Here is a 19,610-nt window from a genome sequence, read left to right as displayed (position 1 = left end):
GGACTTCTCTCCAGTTGCAGTGTGCAGGCTTCTCTCTTCTCTAGTTGTGGCACGTGGGCTCCAGGGAGTGTGGGCTCTTTAGTTTGCAGCACAAGGGCTTTCTAGTTCGCATGCAGACTCAGTAGTTGTGGTGCACGGGCTTAGTTGTCCTGCAGCAGGTGGGATGTTGGTTCCCTGATCAGGGATTGAACCCGGGTCCCTTGCATTGCAGGGCAGATTCTTTACCACTGGACCACCAGGGAAGTCCCATTACTGATATCTTTATGTGTTGATGTATATAACTCTACATCAGTGGTCTCAATCTGGGGTAATTTTGCACGCCTCCTCCCCTCTCCGCCCCCAACACTTGGCAATCTCTGGAGACATTTTTGGTTGTAACAAATGGGAAGGTGGGTTCCTGGCATCTAGTGGATAGAGGCCAAGAATGCTGCAAGATATCCTACTATGCATAAAACAGCCCCTCCCAACAGAGAATTATCTGGCCCAGAATATCAATGTATTGTACTGAGGTTAAGAAACCCTGTTCTATGTTATTAGTTTTAAAATTTTGAATTATAGATTTACACAAAAGTTTCGAAGGCAGTACAGAGTTCTTGTGTATCCTTCACCCAGCTTCTTCTAAAATTTACATATCATCATGGCATATTTATCAAAACTAAGAAATTGATGTAGGCACAATACTGTTAGCTCTAGACTTTATTTGGATTTCATCCAAATAAACTGTAGACTTTATTTGGATTTCATCAGTTTTTCTACTCTTGTCCCTTTTCTGCTTCAGGATCCAATCTAGGATACCATATTACATTTAGTCATCATGTCTCCAATCTGTTATTTCTCGGTCTTTCCTTGTCTTTCATGACTTTGCTACTTTTTGAAATGTACTAGTCATCTGTTTTGTAGACTGTCTCTCAGTTTGGGTTTGTCTGATGGTTTCTCATGATTATGAATTTTGAGAAGGCATAACACAGAGGTGAAGTACCTTTCTCGTTGCATCATGTCAAGGTATGCTGTCAACATGATTTAACATCAACTGGTGATGTTAACCTTGATCATTTGGTTTAGGTTGTGTCTGCCAAATTCCTCTACAGTAAAGTTAAATCTTTTTCCTTTCATTTAAAAAAATTTATTTTATTTTTTTTGGTTGCATCATGCGACATGTGGGATCTTAGTTCCCTGATGAGGAATCGAAACTGCGCCCCCTGCAGTGGAAGCATGGAGTCTTAACCACTGGACCACTGGGGAAATCCCTATTTTTCCTTTCTATACTCTATTTGTTGGAATTGAGTTGCTAAGTCCATCCTGAATTGAAGGGAAGGGGATTTAAACTCCACATCCTGGAGGGAGGAACATCAAAGAATTTGTGGGCATAAGTTTAAAGTGCCACAATAATTAATATTTTAGGGGAGCTGCTTGAGGCAATACAGATATCCAGTTTTTCCTGAAAGTTTCACCTACTAATTTTAGCACTTATCAATGGATCTTTCCTGCTGTAATCATTGTGATAATTTCCTTCATTCCTCCCACTTTTATATTTACTTATTTATTTTAATAAATTTTATTTATTTATTGGCTGCGTTGGGTCTCTGTTGCTGTGGGGGCTTTTTTCTAGTTGTGACGAATGGGGGGCTACTCTTCATTGTGGTACGCAGGCTTCTCATTGAGGTGGCTTCTCGTGGAGGACAAGCTCTTGGTGCGTGGGCTTCAGTAGTTGTGGCATGTGGTCTCAGTAGTTGTGGCACACAGGCTTAGTTGCTCCGTGGCATGTGGGATCTTCCCAGACCAGGGATTGAACCCATGTCCCCTGCATTGGCAGGCAGATTCTCAACCACTGTGCCACCAGGGAAGTCCCCCTCCCACTTTTATTAATTGAAATCCTTTTGCAGAGATTTGTGCTTTCTCCCCTATTTACTTACATCATTTATTTAACATCAGTATGGATATTTATTTAGTTTGAGGGGTTATAATCCAGTACTAAGTTATTTTATTGCTCAGATTATTTCAGCTTTGGTTATTGGGTGCTCTTTCATGTTGACTCTTGTGTCATGCCCCATATTTGTTTGCTTAGCACTTCCTTACTTTCTGGCATTACAAGATGCTTTCAGCTTACATTTGTCCTGCTCCAGTTCTAGAATCAGCCATTTCTCCAAGGACTCCTGGTTCCTTTTATTGGTGAACAGTATTTAGATACCTAGAGCTGGGTGCTAAGTGTGCTTGTTGCTACTGGGTTATTATTGCTTCTAGTCCCTTCAGTGGAAAGTGCTAGGAAACATATGTATATATGCTAATTCGTGTATACACAAATATCTGTATTTATTTCTGTATCTACCTGTGTATATATAAAATAAACATGAATTTATACTGATATCTCTGACTCTACTCCAACACAGGATTTATTCTAATCTTCTCTTCTTGCTTATTGTGACTTCTTTCTTGGAGTAAGAAACCTGGCTCTCCTTGTCTACAAATACTTTCTTATTGGTACAACCTGTAAAGTAATTTATGTAGTTAATACCGTGAGAAACAAAAATTTGTTTGTGTGCAGTTCTTTTTGTTTATTTTAGCCATATAGTATCTAGTCATAACATTGTTTTACAGAATTACTTAGGTCAGCTCCTCCCCTCCCCTTCAGTGAAGTTATGTCATACATTTGTAATATAATTAGATTCATCTATTGCAGTCTGCATCCTGTCCTGTTTCCTCAGACATTCTGGTAATTATTATTATTATTATTATAAATTTATTTATTTATTGCTACATTCAGGCTTTCTCTAGTTGTGGCGAGTGGGGGCTACTCTTCGTTGTGGTGCGCAGACTTCTCATTGAGGTGGCTGCTCTTGTTGTGGAGCACAGGCTCTAGGCACGCGGGCTTCAGTAGTTGTGGCATATGGGTTCAGTAGTTGTGGCTTGTGGGCTCTAGAGCGCAGGCTTAGTAGTTGTGGTGCACAGGCTTAGTTGCTCCTTGGCATGTGGGATCTTCCTGGACCAGGGATTGAACCTGTGTCCCCTGCATTGGCAGGCGGATTCTTAACCACTACGCCACCAGGGAAGTCCTGGTCATTATTTTTTAAAATTTGCACACAGTAGAGTGCATTCATTGTTGTATACACGTCTGTGGGTTTTTACAAATGGAGAGAGTCAGGTATCTACCATCACAGTACCATATTGAACACTTCTGTCACTCTAGAAATTGCCTTGTGTGGCCTCTTTGTAGTCAACTTCTCTACCTACACCAGTTTTTGGCAACCACTGATCTGTTTTCCATCCCTATAGTGTTGCCTTTCCCAGAAGGTCTTATACATGGAGTCACACAACATGCAGCCTTTGGGGTCTGACATTTTTCACTTAGCAAAATACATTTAAAATTCTTCGTGTTGTTGCATGAGTCCATTTCTCTTTATTGAGTATTATTCCATTGTATGTAGTATGTTCATTCACCTGTGAAAGGCCATCTGTGTGTCAAGTTTTTATTAGTTGTAAAGAAAGTGATGAGGGTGAGTCAAAAATTACTTGCACTCTGGTTATATTAAAACTTCTGTTGGCAGCACTGTCTTATCAGTGCTTTCTGTTCAAGGCTACTGTCTCCCCAGTCACTGCTGTGCAGATGTGAACATGTTACATCAGTTCATTTGTAACTGGTGAAAGTAAAAATGAATGCCCCACTTGTGATTTGCACAAAAGAAGAGCAGAGTGCACTGATTTGTTTTTTGTGGTCTGAGGATATACCTGGTGCCGTTATTTATTGAAGACTTTGTGTGCATTACGGAGAAAGTGTTTTGTTGTGAAGAAGTGTGTATGAATGGATAGAGATACTTATTGAAGAGCTGAAGCCTGAATTTCGAATTAAATGCAGAGGACTGCTATCATGCATACATGTCTGCACACTTCTGCCCACACTGTCGACACTCTGCAAAAACTTTGTTTTGAGGTGTTAAAGCATCCTCACTATAGTCCTGATCTTGCTTCATCAGACTTTCACCTGTTTAGTCCCCTGAAAGCAGCCCTACGAGGACGAAGATTCACTTCCGATGAAGTGAAGACAGCGCAGCCTAAAACATTTTTTAATGAGGGAATAAAGCTTTTTGACAGATGGTCAAAGTGTATTGAAAAGCAAGGAGATTATGTCGAAAAGTGATGTATTTGTCTTTTCTAAAAGTTAATTAAAATAACTTCTACTGCCAGAGTATGGATAATTTTTGACTCACCCTCGTATTATAAACATAGCTAGTGGTTTAACTTTACAGGCTGGTTTAACTTTATAGGAAACTACTAAACTATTTTCCAAAATGACTGTACCATTTTGCATTCCTACCAGCAGTGAGTGAGAATTTCTCTTTCTTTGTATTCTGTCCAGCATTTGGTATTGTTGTTTTTAACTTTAGCAGTTCTAATAGGCATGTACTGGTATCTCATGGTGTTTAATTTATATTCCCTTAAAGGTTAATGACGTCAAGCATCTTTTCATATGCTTATTTACTGTCTGTATGTCTTTGGTGACGTGTGTGTGTCAATCTTTTTTGTGGGGGGTGGGCTGTCTTATTGTTGAATTTTCAGGGTTTTTGTAGTATATTCTGAGTACAAATCCTTTATTTAGGCATGTTATTTGCAAATATTTTCTTCTAGTCTGTGTCTTATTTTTTCATTCTCTTCACAGTGTCTTTCACAAAACAAAGTTTTACATTTTCATTAAGTCCAGTTTATTTTTTCTTTTATGAATTGTGTCTTTGGTGTCATATCTTTGCCAGGGGACTTCCCTGGCAGCACAATGGTAAAGAATCTGCCTGCCAATGCAGGGTTCATGTGTTGGATTCCTGGTCTGGGAAGATCCCACATGCCGCAGAGCAGCTAAACCCCTGCGCCACGACTAGTGAGCCCACGCACTGCAACTACTGAAGCCTGAGCGCCTATAGCCCGTGCTCTGCAACAAGAGAAGGCACCGCAACGAAGAGTAGCCCCTGCTCACCACAACTAGAGAAAGCCCACATGCAGCAAAGAAGACCCAACACAGCCAAAAAAAAATCAAAAAAACTTATTGCCAGGGAATTTCCTGGCAGACCAGTGGTTAGGACTTGGAGCTTTCACTGCCTTGGTCCCAGGTTCAGTCCCTGATCTGGGAACTAAGATCCCACAAGTGGTGTGCTGTGGCCAAACAAAACAAAACAAAACAAAACAGCTCATTGCTAAACCCAAGGTCATGCTGATTGTAATTCTGTTTTTTTAAAAAAAGAAGCTATATATATATTTATATTTTATATATATAAGAGTTTTATAGCTTTTCATTTTGTATTTAGACCTGTGATCTGTTTTGAGTGAATTTTTATTTAAGGTGTGAGGTATATATGGATGTCCGGTTGTACCAGCTCTGATTTTGAAAGACTGTCCTTTCTCTATTGAATTGCCTTTGCACCTTTGTGAAAGACCAGTTGACTATATTTGTGTGGATCTATTTCTGGGGTCTCTGTTCTGTTCCAGGGATCTGTGTGTCTGTTCTTTTACTAGTATCACATTGTCCTTAGTTACTGTAGCTTTATAATAAGTCTTGAAATTGGATAGTGTGAGCTGTCCAACTTTCTACATTATTGGTTTTAATCTCTGTATAGTATTCTGTTTTATAGGTGTATCATAATTTATTTAACCAGGTTGCTACTGAAGGACATTTAGTAGGTTTGGCTTTTGTTTTGTTTTGTTTTGTTTTTGCTTTAATAAATGATGCTGAGATGAATGTCTTTGTACACACACATCTCTTTGCATTTGTGTGATTCTCTTTTCAGGGTAAATTTGTGGAATGGGGTTGTGGATGAGAGGATGCACATGTTACTCTCTTCCAGTTTTCTAAGAGCTTTATTAGAGTATGTACTTTTATTTTCAGATCTTTTTTTTTTCACTTTTTTTTTGATGTGGACCATTTTTAAAGTATTGAATTTGTTACAATATTGCTTCTGTTTTATATTTTGGTTTTTGGCTCTGAGGCATGGGATCTTAGCTCCCCAACCAGGGATCGAACCCACACCCCGTGCATTGGAAGGAGAAGTCTTAACCACTGGACTGTCGGGGAAGTCCCAAGAATATATACTTATTTTATATTTTTTCTTATTGAGGTTAAATTCACATAACATTAACCATTTTAAAATGAAGAATTCAGGGACTTCCCTGGCGGTCCAGTGATTAAGACTCCAAATTTCCAACTACAGGGGCATGAGTTCGATCCCACATGCCGTGTGGCATAGCCCCCCCCCCCCCAAAAAAAAAACCAATTTAGTGGTGCTTAGTACATTCACAGTGTTGTAAAACTACTACCTCTATTTAATTCCAAAACATTCCCATCACCTCAGAAGAAAACCCCATATCCATTAAGCGATTACTTCAAGTTTGTCCTCCCCTCAACCCCTGGCAGCCACCAGTCTGCCTTTAGTTTCTATAGATTTTACCTGTTCTGAATAGTTCATATAACTGGGATCATACAATATGTGACCTTTTGTGTCTGGCTTCTTTCACTTACATTGGTTGTAGCTTGTATTGGTGCGTCATTCCATGCTTGAATAATATACTCCATAGTATGTATTGATCACAGTTTATCCATTTGTTGATGGGCATTATAGCACCTTTAGGCTGTTGTGAAAAGTGTTGCTGTGAACATATGTGTAATGTGTTTGAGTATCTGTTTTAAATTTTTTGGGGTATATATCTAGGAGTGGAATTGCTGGGTCATATGGTAATTCTTTGTTTAACTTTTTGAGGAATTGCCAAACTGTTTTACACAGTGGCTATATCATTTTACATTCCCACCATCAGTGTATGAGGATACCAATTTCTCCACATCTTTTCCAACGCTTATTTACTTAAAAAAAAAATTATAGCTATCATAGTGAATGTGAAAGTTGTATCTCATTGTGGTTTGGATTTACATTTCCCTAGTGACTAATGGGCATCTTTTCATGCCTTTGTTGGGTGTTCGTGTACTTCTTTGGAGAAATGTCTATTCAGGTCCTTTGCTCAGTTTTAAATCCGGTCTGTTGTCTTTTTGTTTGAGTTGCAGACATTACATTTTGATACATATTACCAGACTGCTTTCAAAGAAGTTTACACCAGTGGTATGTCTGTTTCCCTGCACCCTTGCAATGCTGTGTGTTATGGATCTTTTTCATTGTTGTCAGTCTGGTAGGCAAGTAATGGATTTCATTTAAATTGCATTTCTGAGGTAGATTGTCTCTTCAAGGGTGCTTTGGCTATTTGTGGTTTTCTTTTTTAATTTCCTGTTCAATACCTGTTGTGCCTACTTCTGTATAATGGTCTTCATTTTTGTGTTTATTGATTTGTAAGAGCATTTTGTGTATTATGAGTTTTAACCTTTTGTCCAGTCTCATGAATTGGAAATATTTTTTCAGTAGGTCACTTGTCTCTTGACTTTTATGAATTTTTTTTGCCGTATTAAGGTTTTTAATTTGTATTTTCTTATACACTTTTTAGGAGTACAAGTTAGTTTTAACATTCTTTTAGGAAGAATTCACATCTGAAGTTTATAACCCATTGAACTGTTGGAATTTACACATGTGAATAAAAGGTGTTGTTGATTCTCTAGTGTGAATGAAGATATGTCCAGGGCTTCCTTGCCGTCTGTCTGCATGTTGCTCTCGCCTTGGAGTCTCCTACACATATGTAGATTAAGCATGGGATCCTGCGCTGGCCAGACGTACTTAGGTCTGGCTACCTTTGGTTGGCTACCGCGTTTCCTTGCGCACGTGTGCTCTCTCTCTTTTTTCATCTTGCTGCCTAGCACAATACTTGTAACGGTGGTTCTCATCGTCAGCTGCACGTTGGAATCACCTAGAGAGCATTAAAAAAATACTGATGCCTACGCTTACAGTATTCAGATTATTGATTCAGATTAGATGATTTGCCTAACTCTTCAGGTGCCAGTATTCTCTCCTAATTTATGGTCAGTCTTTTCTCTAAGGTTTTCAATTAGCCCACTTATTTAGCCTGGTAGGCAGTTTTATTTACTGGGAAAACTGGGTTTTGGTCCCAGCTTGGCCACTAACTCACTGTATATATAACCTTGGAAAGTTACTGCCCCTCTCTGGGCTTTAATTTCCTCTTTGGATATGTTAGGGAGGGGAAACTGATTGGCTTAGATCAGGAATTGGCAGACTTTTTCTGTTAAAGTCCAGATAGTAAATGTTTTAGACTTTGTGGGCCATACAGTGTCTGTTTCAGTGTCTAAAGCTCCTTTCAGCTCTCGTATTTTGCGGTTCTCTTCTTTCAAACTCTAGTCAGGGAACTCACCTCAAAGAGCCAAGGAAAATCATATTTAACCACCAGCAATTACGTATAGATAATATCAAGCATTTGTGTACTGCTTACCATCTGCCTGGCACAGTTCCAAACATTTTACGTGTATTAGCTTTAATCTTTAGAATAACCCAGCGAGGAGTGTAGATGCTGTTATTATCCCCATTGTACAGAGGCAGATTTGAGGCAAAGAAAAATTAGATACTTAAATAACCTGCCAAATGAAGGCTACAACTTGATTGTAGAGCCAGATTTGAACCTGGATTTTCTGGCTCTATTATGCTATATTCCTCTCACTAACTTAGACATATACCTCCCAATGATGGAGCACTTAGCTGTGATACTCTCTCATAACTATCCTAAGACAAAACGTCACTGAAACCATCAAAAGTGGGCCAGCCTTGAGGCTGTAAAGATGGCCACAGAATAGAAACCTTATCATTAACTTTGTTTTCTTCTCTTAAAGTAGCCCTTTTGTTTGTCTCAGCATTATAGTCACCTGATGTGTGCATATTTCTAGCTTTCTATCATACTTAGTCTTGAGAACCTTGAAGGAGTTCAGTATATGATGGCTGTCTTCTCCTCAGCTTCTTGAATTTAATTTACCTCAGCAGGAATTCATTACTTCAAACAGACCAAATGAGAATAAAAATTCTACTGATAAGAGGCAGTAGAAACAGCTTGAGATATAGGCAGAGCATCTAGGCTTTAGTCCTGCCTCCACTGCCATCAGTTATATGGTCAGGGGAGCTCTCTGAGCCTTAGTATTCTCAGTATAAAATTTAAGGTGATTAAACTGGTTGCGTTATCTGTGAATTTCCTCATATCCATGCTTCTAAATAGCCACTGCAAAGGCTCTGCATTGCAGAGTTTCTCATTTTAACTTACAAGTGCTAATTTTGTATTCTCTGTTCTAATCTCTCTATTTATTCAGATATATAGATGTTTCCAATTTTTGTTGCCACTAAGGAATCGATGCTCCGGAAAAATACATCACATGCATATTATGTATGCACTTCTTTTTTTTTAAATAAATTTATTTATTTATTTATTTTATTGTCTGTGTTGGGTCTTCCTTGCTGCACACGGGCTTTCTCTAGTTGCGGCAAGCGGGGGCTACTCTTTGTTGTGGTGCACGGGCTTCTCATTGCAGTGGCCTCTCTTGTTGCAGAGCACGGGCTCTCGGCACATGGGCTCAATAGTTGTGGTTCATGGGCTCTAAAGCACAGGCTCAATAGTTGTGGCATACGGGCTTAGTTGCTCCACGGCATGTGGTATCTTTCTGGGGCAGGGCTCTAACCCGTGTCCCCTGCATTGGCAGGTGGATTCTTAACCACTGTGCCACCTAGGAAGCCCTGTATGCACTTCTTTTTTTTTGGCTGTGCAGCAAGGCGTGTGGGATCTCAGTTCCCCGACCAGGGATTGAATCCAGGCCATGGCAGTGGAAGTCTGGAGTCCTAATCACTAGGCCACCGGGGAACTCGCTGTATGCACTTCTTAATTTGATAAGCATAGCTTTATGTGATTCCAGTCCCTTTTCCTTTGAAGGGAGATAGCCGTAAAAAAATAAAAGCCATGATTGGCACCATAAATGCCAAACCACTCTTCTTACCAGACGGACTGAACAGGTCAAGGTACTGGTTCTCCTGCTTTCCGGGTATCTTAATCCAGCTGATGTATTCAGCATGTCTGCAGTTGCATCTCTGCTAAACAAAGCTAAAAGGCGTAGTTGCCTGCCATGATGTTCCTTCAGCTAATTCATTGTTTCTAATCTAGTAAAGTGTAATTTTTTTTAAAAGTTATCCTTTTATTAAGAAAGAAACGTTAGCCAAGAGACTGACCTTTTCTCTACTCTTCAGCGTCTCTTCAGTTGAATAACCAAATTCAAATTCCTTTAACCAAAAAGGAAAACCAAGTTTCTGGCGAATATCAACATCTTTAAAAAAAATAAAAATTCCTTTCACCCACCTATGCCAAAACTTTTCCTGAAGCTTGGGCTATTAGAACTAGAAAGGATGTTAGATGTGAGGAAATTGAGTTTTCAGAAGTAAAAACTGACTTTCCAAAGTCACAAAGCTGATTTATACGGAGCGGAGATTAGCAACATAGTGGGAAAAGAACACTGATTGTAAAGTCAGAAGGTATGGATTCAAAGTTTGTCTCTGCGACTGACTAACTGTGTGACTTCAGGTAGGTTACCTAATGTGCCTACATTTCTGTTTCCTCACTGGTGAAATGAGGCAATATAACTTCACAGGGTGTGAAACTTCTTAGCATAAGATCTAGTGCTCTGTACCTCCGGCACAGAGTGTTCACTGAGTATATTCCATGTATTAGACACTGTGCTAGGTGCTGCGACTGGAGATAAAATACAGTCTTTCCTTCAGAAATTGTAGTTTAGTGGGGGAGATCAGAATATTTCACATGTACAGGAAATTCTGTGATAGAGGTATATACAGGGTAATGTGGGAGCATGGAAGACAGGCATGGATGGGGGAGGACCGGGGAGAGATCTCGAGGCAGGCTTTCCTTAGAGGTGATGCTAAAGAGTTTGGGGCTGCATGAAACCAGATTTTCATTTTAGAAAGATCACTGGCTGCAGTGTGGACTAAATTGGAGGGGTTATTCCCTAAAGGAAGGAAGATCAGTGAGGAAGCTGATGAAACAGTTCAGTTGTGAAATCATGAAGCCTTCAGTAGATGTAATGGCGGTGGGAAATGTGATGGTGGTAAGCTTTGAAATACTTTTAGGAACTCATGTGGATAGAAGTTGAGACAGATTGGAAATGTGGAAGGAGAGAGACAGAGATACTAGGATCACTTAAAGATTTTTGGTTTTGATTATCTAGGTGGTTCACTCGAGTATGGGTTAAAAGATAAGGAGGTCAGTTTTGGACACAGCAGGTTTCAGGTGCCTGTTTGGGGTGAAGATGATGATAACTACCTAACATTTATTGCTGCTTCCTATAGAGCAGGACTATTCCATATGCTTTGCTGTATCATTTATTTAATTTTTACAGTAATCCCTTGAGGTAGATTTAAGATTATTCTTACTTTATAAATAAGGAATATGAGATAAAGAGAGGTTAATATTTTGCCCAAGTTTACATAGCTAGTAAGTTGTGAAGCCAGGGTTTAAATCTTGGCAATCAGACTCTAGAGTCCTTACTGTTAACTTCTTCACCATTATATTATATACCTCTCATTGATAATGGAAATGTCCACTAGGCAGTTAAATATACAGGTCTAGCATCATGAGAGAGAACTAGATTGCAGATAGGATTTGGGGAGTTATCAGCACAAAAAATGGTTGTAGAAGCCATGGGGGTCACCCAGAGAAAGTTTATAGTACAAAAATGGCAGGTAGATGCCATAAGGACTGCCATTTCTCAATATTGTTCCCATGACAAACATTGCTAATAGATCAATGGCTGACTTCAGTAAAGGAAACTGAGGAAGGTCCAATGAGATATGAAGAAAACCTGGAGAAGATGGTGCCATTTGAGGTCCCAGAGGAGAATGATTTGTGAAGGAGAGTTCAGGAGTATCAGATTGTTGTATTTTCCATTACATATTTTGAGAGCTTAGCAGAAGAATGGTATATTTGGCAGTCAGGGTTCGGTAGTGATTTCCGTGTGGGAGATATCCATGGAGCAGTGGGAGGGCAGCCAGCAGAGAAGGTGGCTGGCTAGTTATATTGATGCATAATCCAAGATTGTGGTTTTCAAGGCAGGTGTAATCCCTACAGGCAAGAAAGTGATTGAAGGACTTCAGGATCTAATTTGGATTAGGAAGTAAATGAATTGTCAAAGGAGGGAAGATAACTTGAGAGAATGGAACCAAACTCGTGGCGGGTAGCTTTTCCTTTGGCTTGTAGACAGCCATGTTGGTGCATCATAGCCAGCCAGCACTTGGACAGAGCTCCAGGATCTGCCCAGCGCCACTGCTGATTAGCACACACATTAGGGCCACCCTACAGCATGACAATCCCAAAGGGTTGGAGCTTAAAAGAGTGGGACCTTTGGCTGTACAGATTTTGGGGGAGTTTCTCCAAGGTGAAATTTCTTTGGATCAGAGTTTCTCAACTTTGAGACTCTTGACATTTTAGGGCTGGGTAATTCTTTGTTGTGGGGGCAGGGGTTGTCTTGTGTATTGTAGGATGTTTAGCAGCATCCCTGGCTTCTACCCACTAGATGCCAATAGCACCCCCACCCCTAAGTTGTGACAACTAAAAATGTTTCCAGACGTTGCCCTGATGGACTAATTCACTTCCGGTTTACAACCACAGTTCTAGATTCTGCTGGTTTTCCTCTAGGTCTCTGTTGTAGTTTTCCCTCACCTTCACTAGCTCCTCTGGGCACTTGAGCTTTGTTGGCCTGGAGAGTTGGGGTTATTTCAGCCTTGTTGCCTTTTTTCAGAATTTTTTCACTCTGGAAATAAACTCTCAATAGAGGTGAGACAAAGAGGCGTTATTTCCCTATAGTACCCAGTCAAATACCTAGAACATTAAATGTTTAATGATTATGGTATGTAGAGAAGATTCTAAGTCAGTCTTTAATATATTTTGTAAACTTTATATCATTTATCTCCTTGTAGTATGGTTATTTGTTTCTGTGTCTGTAGCTCGCTGGACTCCTTGAGGACAAGGACCCTTTCTCAGTTTTTGCATGCCTAACACCTTACAGAGTACCTGGCACGTAGTAGAGTCTCAGTAAATGTTTGCTGAGATAGCCAGTTTTGTTGATAATTGGTTAAGTAGGTTAAACCTGCAATTTCTCAGAGTATTTCAGTTATCAGGTCTCACAGAGAGGCCAGAGTTCCCTTAGTATTATTGTCCAAGTCTGATTTGTGTGGAGAAGGATTTCATCTAGTCATTTCTGTGTACACAGATCACAGGTGTCCTCTGGGAGAATGGGAAGTAGAACACAGTGACATGCTGCCTTTAAAATATAGCACAGATCCTTTTAGTTCTTCTGGCATCTAGAGCTGACTGTGCCGCAGGTGGAGTCACATTGGAACCACAATTAAAGCTGGAAAATAGGCAAAATGTCAGGCAGTCAGCTACAAGCCTAACCTATTCTTGTGGAATGTTGTTTCTAGATGTTTTTTGTTTTAAGGAATTTTATTTCTTGTAATAAAATTATAAGCCCAATTGTGGCACTTAAAATAAGAATATGGACCAAATGTGACATTTACAAAACTGGTTTTTAGGTTTGTTTAGATCTTTATCCTTACTGCAGATGTATAGAATGTTGCTCTGTTTTGCATTTTGGCCTAGCCATATGATTTTAGCTGATAAATAATGTCCACCATAAAACATGTAATTCATAACTGCACGGTTCAGTAAGTTATCAGCAAGTGAGAATACCTGTGTAAGCACAGCTCAGTTCAAGAAATAGAACATTACCAGCCCTCTCAATAATTTTGAAAAATACCATATGATTCAGCAATTCTAATTCTGGGTATATATTCAAAAGAATCGAAACATTCAACAAATCTTTGAAATTTTTATTTTATTGCTGATATTCACTAGTTTCTCACTGTATCAAAAATCCATCATCGTCTTTTTTAAAGTCGTGGAAAAATATACATAATATATTAAAACTTACCATTTTACCATTTCAGTGGCATTATGGATGTTCAGATTGTTCTGCAACCATCATCATTCTCCATCTCCAGAACTTTTTTCCTCTTCCCAGACTGAAATTTTGTACCCATTATACATTAACTACCCATTCCTCTCTGCCCCAGCCCCTGGCAACCACCATTCTACTTTCTGTCTCAAAATTTGACCACTTTATGTATGTCATATAAGTGGAATCATATAATATTTCTCCATTTGTGACTGGCTTATTTCACTTAGCATAATGTCTTTGGGATTCATCCATGTTATAGCAAGTGCCAGAATTTCCATTTTTTAAAAGGCTGAATAATCTTCCACTGTATAGAACATATTTGCTTATCCATTTATCTCTGATGGACACTTGGGTTGCTTATACCTTTTGGCTGTTGTGAAAGTGCTACTATTAACATGAGTGTGTGTGTGCGTGGGGGGGTATCTTTTCAACTCCCTGCTTTCAGTTCTCTCGAATACATGCCTAGAAGTGGAATTGCTGAATCATATGGTAATTTTACTTTTCATTTTTTGAGGAACGATGGTACTGTTTTCCATACTTGCATCATTTTATATTCCCACCAATAGTGCACAGGGTTTCCAATTTCTGTACGTCCTCACCAACATTTGTTATTTTCTGTTTTATTTTTATTATTATTATTTTTTAATAATAGCCATCCTAATGAATGTGAAGTGCACCCCAAATTTTCTAAGAATCTTTTTGTTATGGAAATTTCCCAATATATAAAAAAATCGAGCAAATAGTAGTTTAACTCCCATATATCTGTCCCCTAGCCTCAATAATTATGAACACTTGGCCAGTCTTGTTCCAGTTATAATCTGTCCCTCCTCCCCCATTATTGGAACACAGACCCCAGTCATCATAACCATAAAATTAATTAATTTTTAAGTTGAAGAATAGTTGATTTATAATATATAAACTTTCTTTTTTCTACTATAACAAAATAAAACATAAAACAATGTTATTAATATAAACAGTGTATTGTGAACTTTACTTGCATCATAGCTGTGTAGTTGATTCAGTGATCCGTACCTCTGTCATTATTAACATTGTTATTATTAACAAATATGTTCTCAGCATCATTCTTGCTCTTGTACAGTGCAGTATAGATGTACTTTACATATGCCTTTCATCTATCCGTGCCTTCTTGCCTGTTAACAATTTATGAGTAAAAATTTATTTAATATTTATTTGGTTTATTTGGTTGCACTGGGTCTTAGTTGCAGCAGGCAGGCTTCTTAGTTGCAGCTTGCAGGCTCCTTAGTTGTGACATGTGAGATCTTAGTTGTGGCATGTTTGTGGGATCTAGTTTGGGAGTGCAGAGTCTTAACCACTGCGCCACCAGGGAGGTCCCTTATGAGTAAAATTTTAAAATACACAGTTACTATGACACAAGCTGCATAGTCATTTGTAAACACAACTATAACAGTGTATCAATAACTGTCAAAAAAAGTCATATTAGAATGGAAAAGAGTGAAGCCACATCATTATAAACATAACCTTGAATCACCTCTAATGTTTTTTTAATTGAGGTATAAATATTAACGTACAACTTTATATTAATTTCAGGTGTACAACATAATGATTTGGCAGTTGTATATATTGTGAAACGATCACAATAAGTATAGTTAACATCCGTCACCACTCATAGTTACAGAATTATTTTTCTCCTTGGGATGAAACTTTTAAACTTTACTCTTAACAACTTTCAAATATGCAGTAATAATATTATTAACTATGCTGTACACTATATCCTTGTGACTTATTTATAACTGGAAGTTTGCGCTTTTTGACTGCCTTCTCCCATTTTGCCCACCCCATACCCCAGTCTCTGGCAATCACTAATCTTTTATCTATGCAGCTCTGATTTCTTTTTTATTTTTTTAATTAAAAATTTTTTTTAAGTTATTTATATTCATTTATTATTTATTTACTTTGGGGACTGCATTGGGTCTTTGTGCTGAGCGCGGGCTTTATTTGTGGCAAGCGGGGCCTACTCTTCGTTGCAGTGCACGGGCTTCTCATTGCAGTGGCTTCTCTTGTTGTGGAGCACAGGCTCTAAGCACGTGGGTGGGCTTCAGTAGTTGTAGCACCCGGGCTCATTACTTGTTGGGCATGGGCTTAGCTGCTCCACGGCATGTGGGATTTTCTTGGACCAGGGCTCAAACCCGTGTCCCCTGCATTGGCAGGCGGATTCTTAACCACTGTGCCACCAGCGAGTTCCCCAATTTCTTTTTTAAAAAAAGACATCACATACTTTCATTTGTATGTACTTCAATTTACTGTGTACCTCCCAAGTTAAGGACTCTTTTTTTTTTTTTTAACATAACCATAAAATCATATAATACCTAGAAGTTAACAATAATTCTTTTGTCATCAGGTACCTAGTTTGTATCTCCTATGTCTTTATGCTCAGTTTCTTTTAATCTGATGGTACAGGAAACAAAGGGTTAACAAGTCACTCAAAGATGACAGTTTACATTGCTAACCAAGATTCAGTTACAATTTTTAGTTTGTTAACTCTATGAGCAAGAACTCTGGTTGTTTTAAACCATTAATGCTCTTCTTCCTGATATTCATTGGCATTTGTATATATACCATAAACAGTACAATAGGCCACTTCCTTCAGCAAATAAAGTGAGCTTAGCTCTGGGGTTATCTTCTGTTTGATTTATGTTTACGTGTTTGTCTGTTAAAACTGGCCATTTTAAGGGGCTCTAGGAAATACACCTAAAGGCAGAACACAGGATGAAAATGTATCTACAAATTTATCTGCATATCTGATAGAATGTGCTGGTAGAGATGTTTACATTTTGCCTTTTTTGGAGGTGGGGGCTGGTAATTATATATGTGCAACTAAGCATTTTCTTAATGTTAATCTCATTGTTAAAGATGAGAATCTACTTACAGAGGTCAGAAGTTCTCTATTGGCAAAATCAAGTTGTGGCTATGTCAATTCTTTAACATTGGGTCATTTGGAATCTTAGCTGCAGTAGAGCCAACTGAAGGCTGTGGGAAAAGCAGAGAAATACACAATTATTAACTCTTTTCCCCTCCTTTAGTTTTCTTAATTTGCACAGAAGACCACAGTATACAGTATACCCTACTGCACTTGTTAACATTTGAAGGAAGTCTTGTTCAAGATACAAAGAAAAGAACACCCTACAGTTTAAGATTCTATCAGTATTTAGGTGTGAGAATGCAGTTCTCTTGTCAAGCACAGATAAATGAGTTAAAGGCAAAGCTAATTCTCTCTCTATGGCTCTATTCATATGTTTTCTGTGTGCTGGTTTTTTGTTGTTTTTTTAAGAGGGCTGTTTTGTTGGTTTATTTAGTTCAAAGAAAGTTGTACTATAAGGGGTGTTTTTTGTTTTTTAAAAAAGTTCTGGGCTTCCTAGGTGGCGCAGTGGTTAAGAATCCGCCTGCCAACGCAGAGGTCACGGGTTCGATCCCAGCTCCAGGAAGATCCCACATGCCGCGGAGCAACTAAGCCCATGCGCCAAAAAAAAAAAAAAAAAAAAAAAAAAGTTCTTATTGAAGTAGAGTTGATTTGCAATATTGTGTTAGTTTCAGGTGTACAGCAAAGTGAATCAGTTATACACATACATATATCCACTCTTTTAGATTCTTGTGTGCTGTCTTACTAATTAACAGTTTTCTTTTTGCTTGAAGATAGCTTATATCCTTGTTGGATAAGTAACCTCAGTAGCTAAGAGCACAGAAGCTTCAGAGAGATAGTGACACTAAAATCATTTCCCATTCTCCTTGTGTTGTTATGACAGTATTGATGGTAGTAATATAGGAAGGAATATAATGACCCTTATATAATATTTACAGTGTGCCAGGCAAAAACTAAGTTCTTTACATGTATTAACTCATTTAATTTACACAACACCTGTATGAGATATTATTATCCTCATTTTACTGGTGAGGTATTAAGGCACACAGAAGTTAGTAACTGACTACTCCAAGTATAAATAACTAGTAAGTGGTAGAGCTCGGAACTGATCTGAGGCAGGCTGCCGCCAGGGTCCTTCCTCCTAACCATTATACTGTACTGTACTTATTTGACACCCATATAAGTAAAGGGAAATGTGAGATAAAAAATGTTCTTAACATCTTTGTGGGCTCTGTGGAACTTATTATTTGTTCATTCAGTGCTCCCTGTAAAATCAGTGATTACAGAGAGAACATTTAATCTCAAAGCATTCATCCCTATTTTCAAACTAGTATTTTCAGATCTGTTCTCCATCTGAGACCTTGCATTTAGAAAAAGTACACTTGAACTTTTTAGTTGAATTGGCAGATCAAGAGTTTACAGACAGGATATTGCCTTTGAGTATTTAGACTGTATTTGTTGACCCCCTGAAGCAGTAATTTGGCACAATGTTTCTACTGGAGTTCAGCAGTTATTAGGGGTTCTGACTTCAAAGTGTGTATGAGTGTTTTATATATATCATAGTAGATAGGCCACCTCTCCAAAAATGGAGCCAATCTTATACAAATGCTAAAAACGTTTCAGAGCCATTTAAATCCAAAAAATATCTAAACATTTGAAGTGGAACTGTGAGCAATGCAAAATGTTACCTTTCTGGAGACTTGTGGTAAGTAGAATAAATAAAACAACCTGCCTACTTTTAAATGCTTGATGTTCAGGCCAAAGAACCTCCAGTTAATCTTGCAGAGTTCTTATTTGGACACTGATTTACATGTACTTTTTATCTGTAAGTCTGAGTTAATAGCCAGTGTTTGATAAGAAAACCAGTGTTCTGTTTTCTTGTGCTTCCTTTGTCTTGGATTATGTGGATATGGCTGTGCTCTGGTTAGAACACATTTCTCTGGTACTTTGGGTCTGTCAAGTGTTTGGCTGCAGGGAGGAATAGATCACCACTTCTGCCCCTTAAGTGTGCATCTTACGGAGGTAGACGACTTTCTTATGCTAATTTCTTTCTCCCCTAGGTTTATGAAGGCCTAGACATCATCACCAACAAGGTTTCTGCCCAAGAGCAGAAAATGTGCCAGCACCACATGATCAGCTTTGTGGATCCTCTTGTGACAAATTACACAGTGGTGGACTTCAGGAACAAAGCAACTGCTCTGATATCCTTAGGAAACACAGCAAGGCAGCCCAAGCCAAGAAAGTTTTCTTTCTAGTGACAATTTTTCCTAAGCAGAGGTACCCAAGATGAATAATAGCATCCCCATGAGAACTATTTGGATTGAAAAAATATAGTGTTCTTGCTACTCTGAGTCTTGTCCTCAGACTGCAGCATCAGCATCACTTGGGAGCTTGTAGAAGTGCTGAATTTGGGCCTCATTCTAGACCTACTGAGTCAGAATCTACATTTAACTGGAGTCCTAAGTGATTCACATGCATATTAAAATTTGAGAAGTGCTGTTTTAGTAGAGAGAACACTGATTTAGGAACCAAAAATCTGTGTCCCAATTTTATTTATTTTTTTTACAAATTTATTTATTTTATTTATTTATTGGCTGCGTTAGGTCTTCGTTGCTGTACACGGGCTTTCTCTAGTTGCTGCGAGCAGGGGCTACTCTTCATTTGGACAGGCTCCTCATTGTAGTGGCTTCTCTTGTTGTGGAGCACAGTCCCTAGGTGCATGGGCTTCAATAGTTGTGGCACATGGGCTCAATAGTTGTGGCTCATGGGCTCTAGAGCACAGGCTCAATA

General features: G+C 38.7%; 1 protein-coding gene across 4 annotated transcripts in view; it reads left to right on the top strand.

Annotated features, from left to right (window-relative positions):
- The window catches only part of TRIT1 (tRNA isopentenyltransferase 1), a 47,931-nt gene that overhangs the window by 10,346 nt on the left and 17,975 nt on the right, over positions 1 to 19,610 (top strand). For all 4 annotated transcript variants that reach the window (XR_009048830.1, XM_057706391.1, XM_057706372.1 and 1 more), the window contains exon 2: positions 18,881 to 19,023. Coding sequence is in view for 3 of the 4 variants with exons in the window: in XM_057706391.1 (XP_057562374.1) it covers positions 18,881 to 19,023 (143 nt within the window). In the remaining variant the exon portion in view is untranslated. The remainder of the gene's footprint in view (positions 1 to 18,880; positions 19,024 to 19,610) is intronic.

The sequence above is a fragment of the Hippopotamus amphibius genome, chromosome 1 (genome assembly GCF_030028045.1).
Source record: "Hippopotamus amphibius kiboko isolate mHipAmp2 chromosome 1, mHipAmp2.hap2, whole genome shotgun sequence".
NCBI lineage: Eukaryota > Metazoa > Chordata > Mammalia > Artiodactyla > Hippopotamidae > Hippopotamus > Hippopotamus amphibius.
The sequence above is the reverse complement of the archived record's forward strand: the minus strand, read 5'-3'. Positions and strand labels throughout refer to the sequence as shown.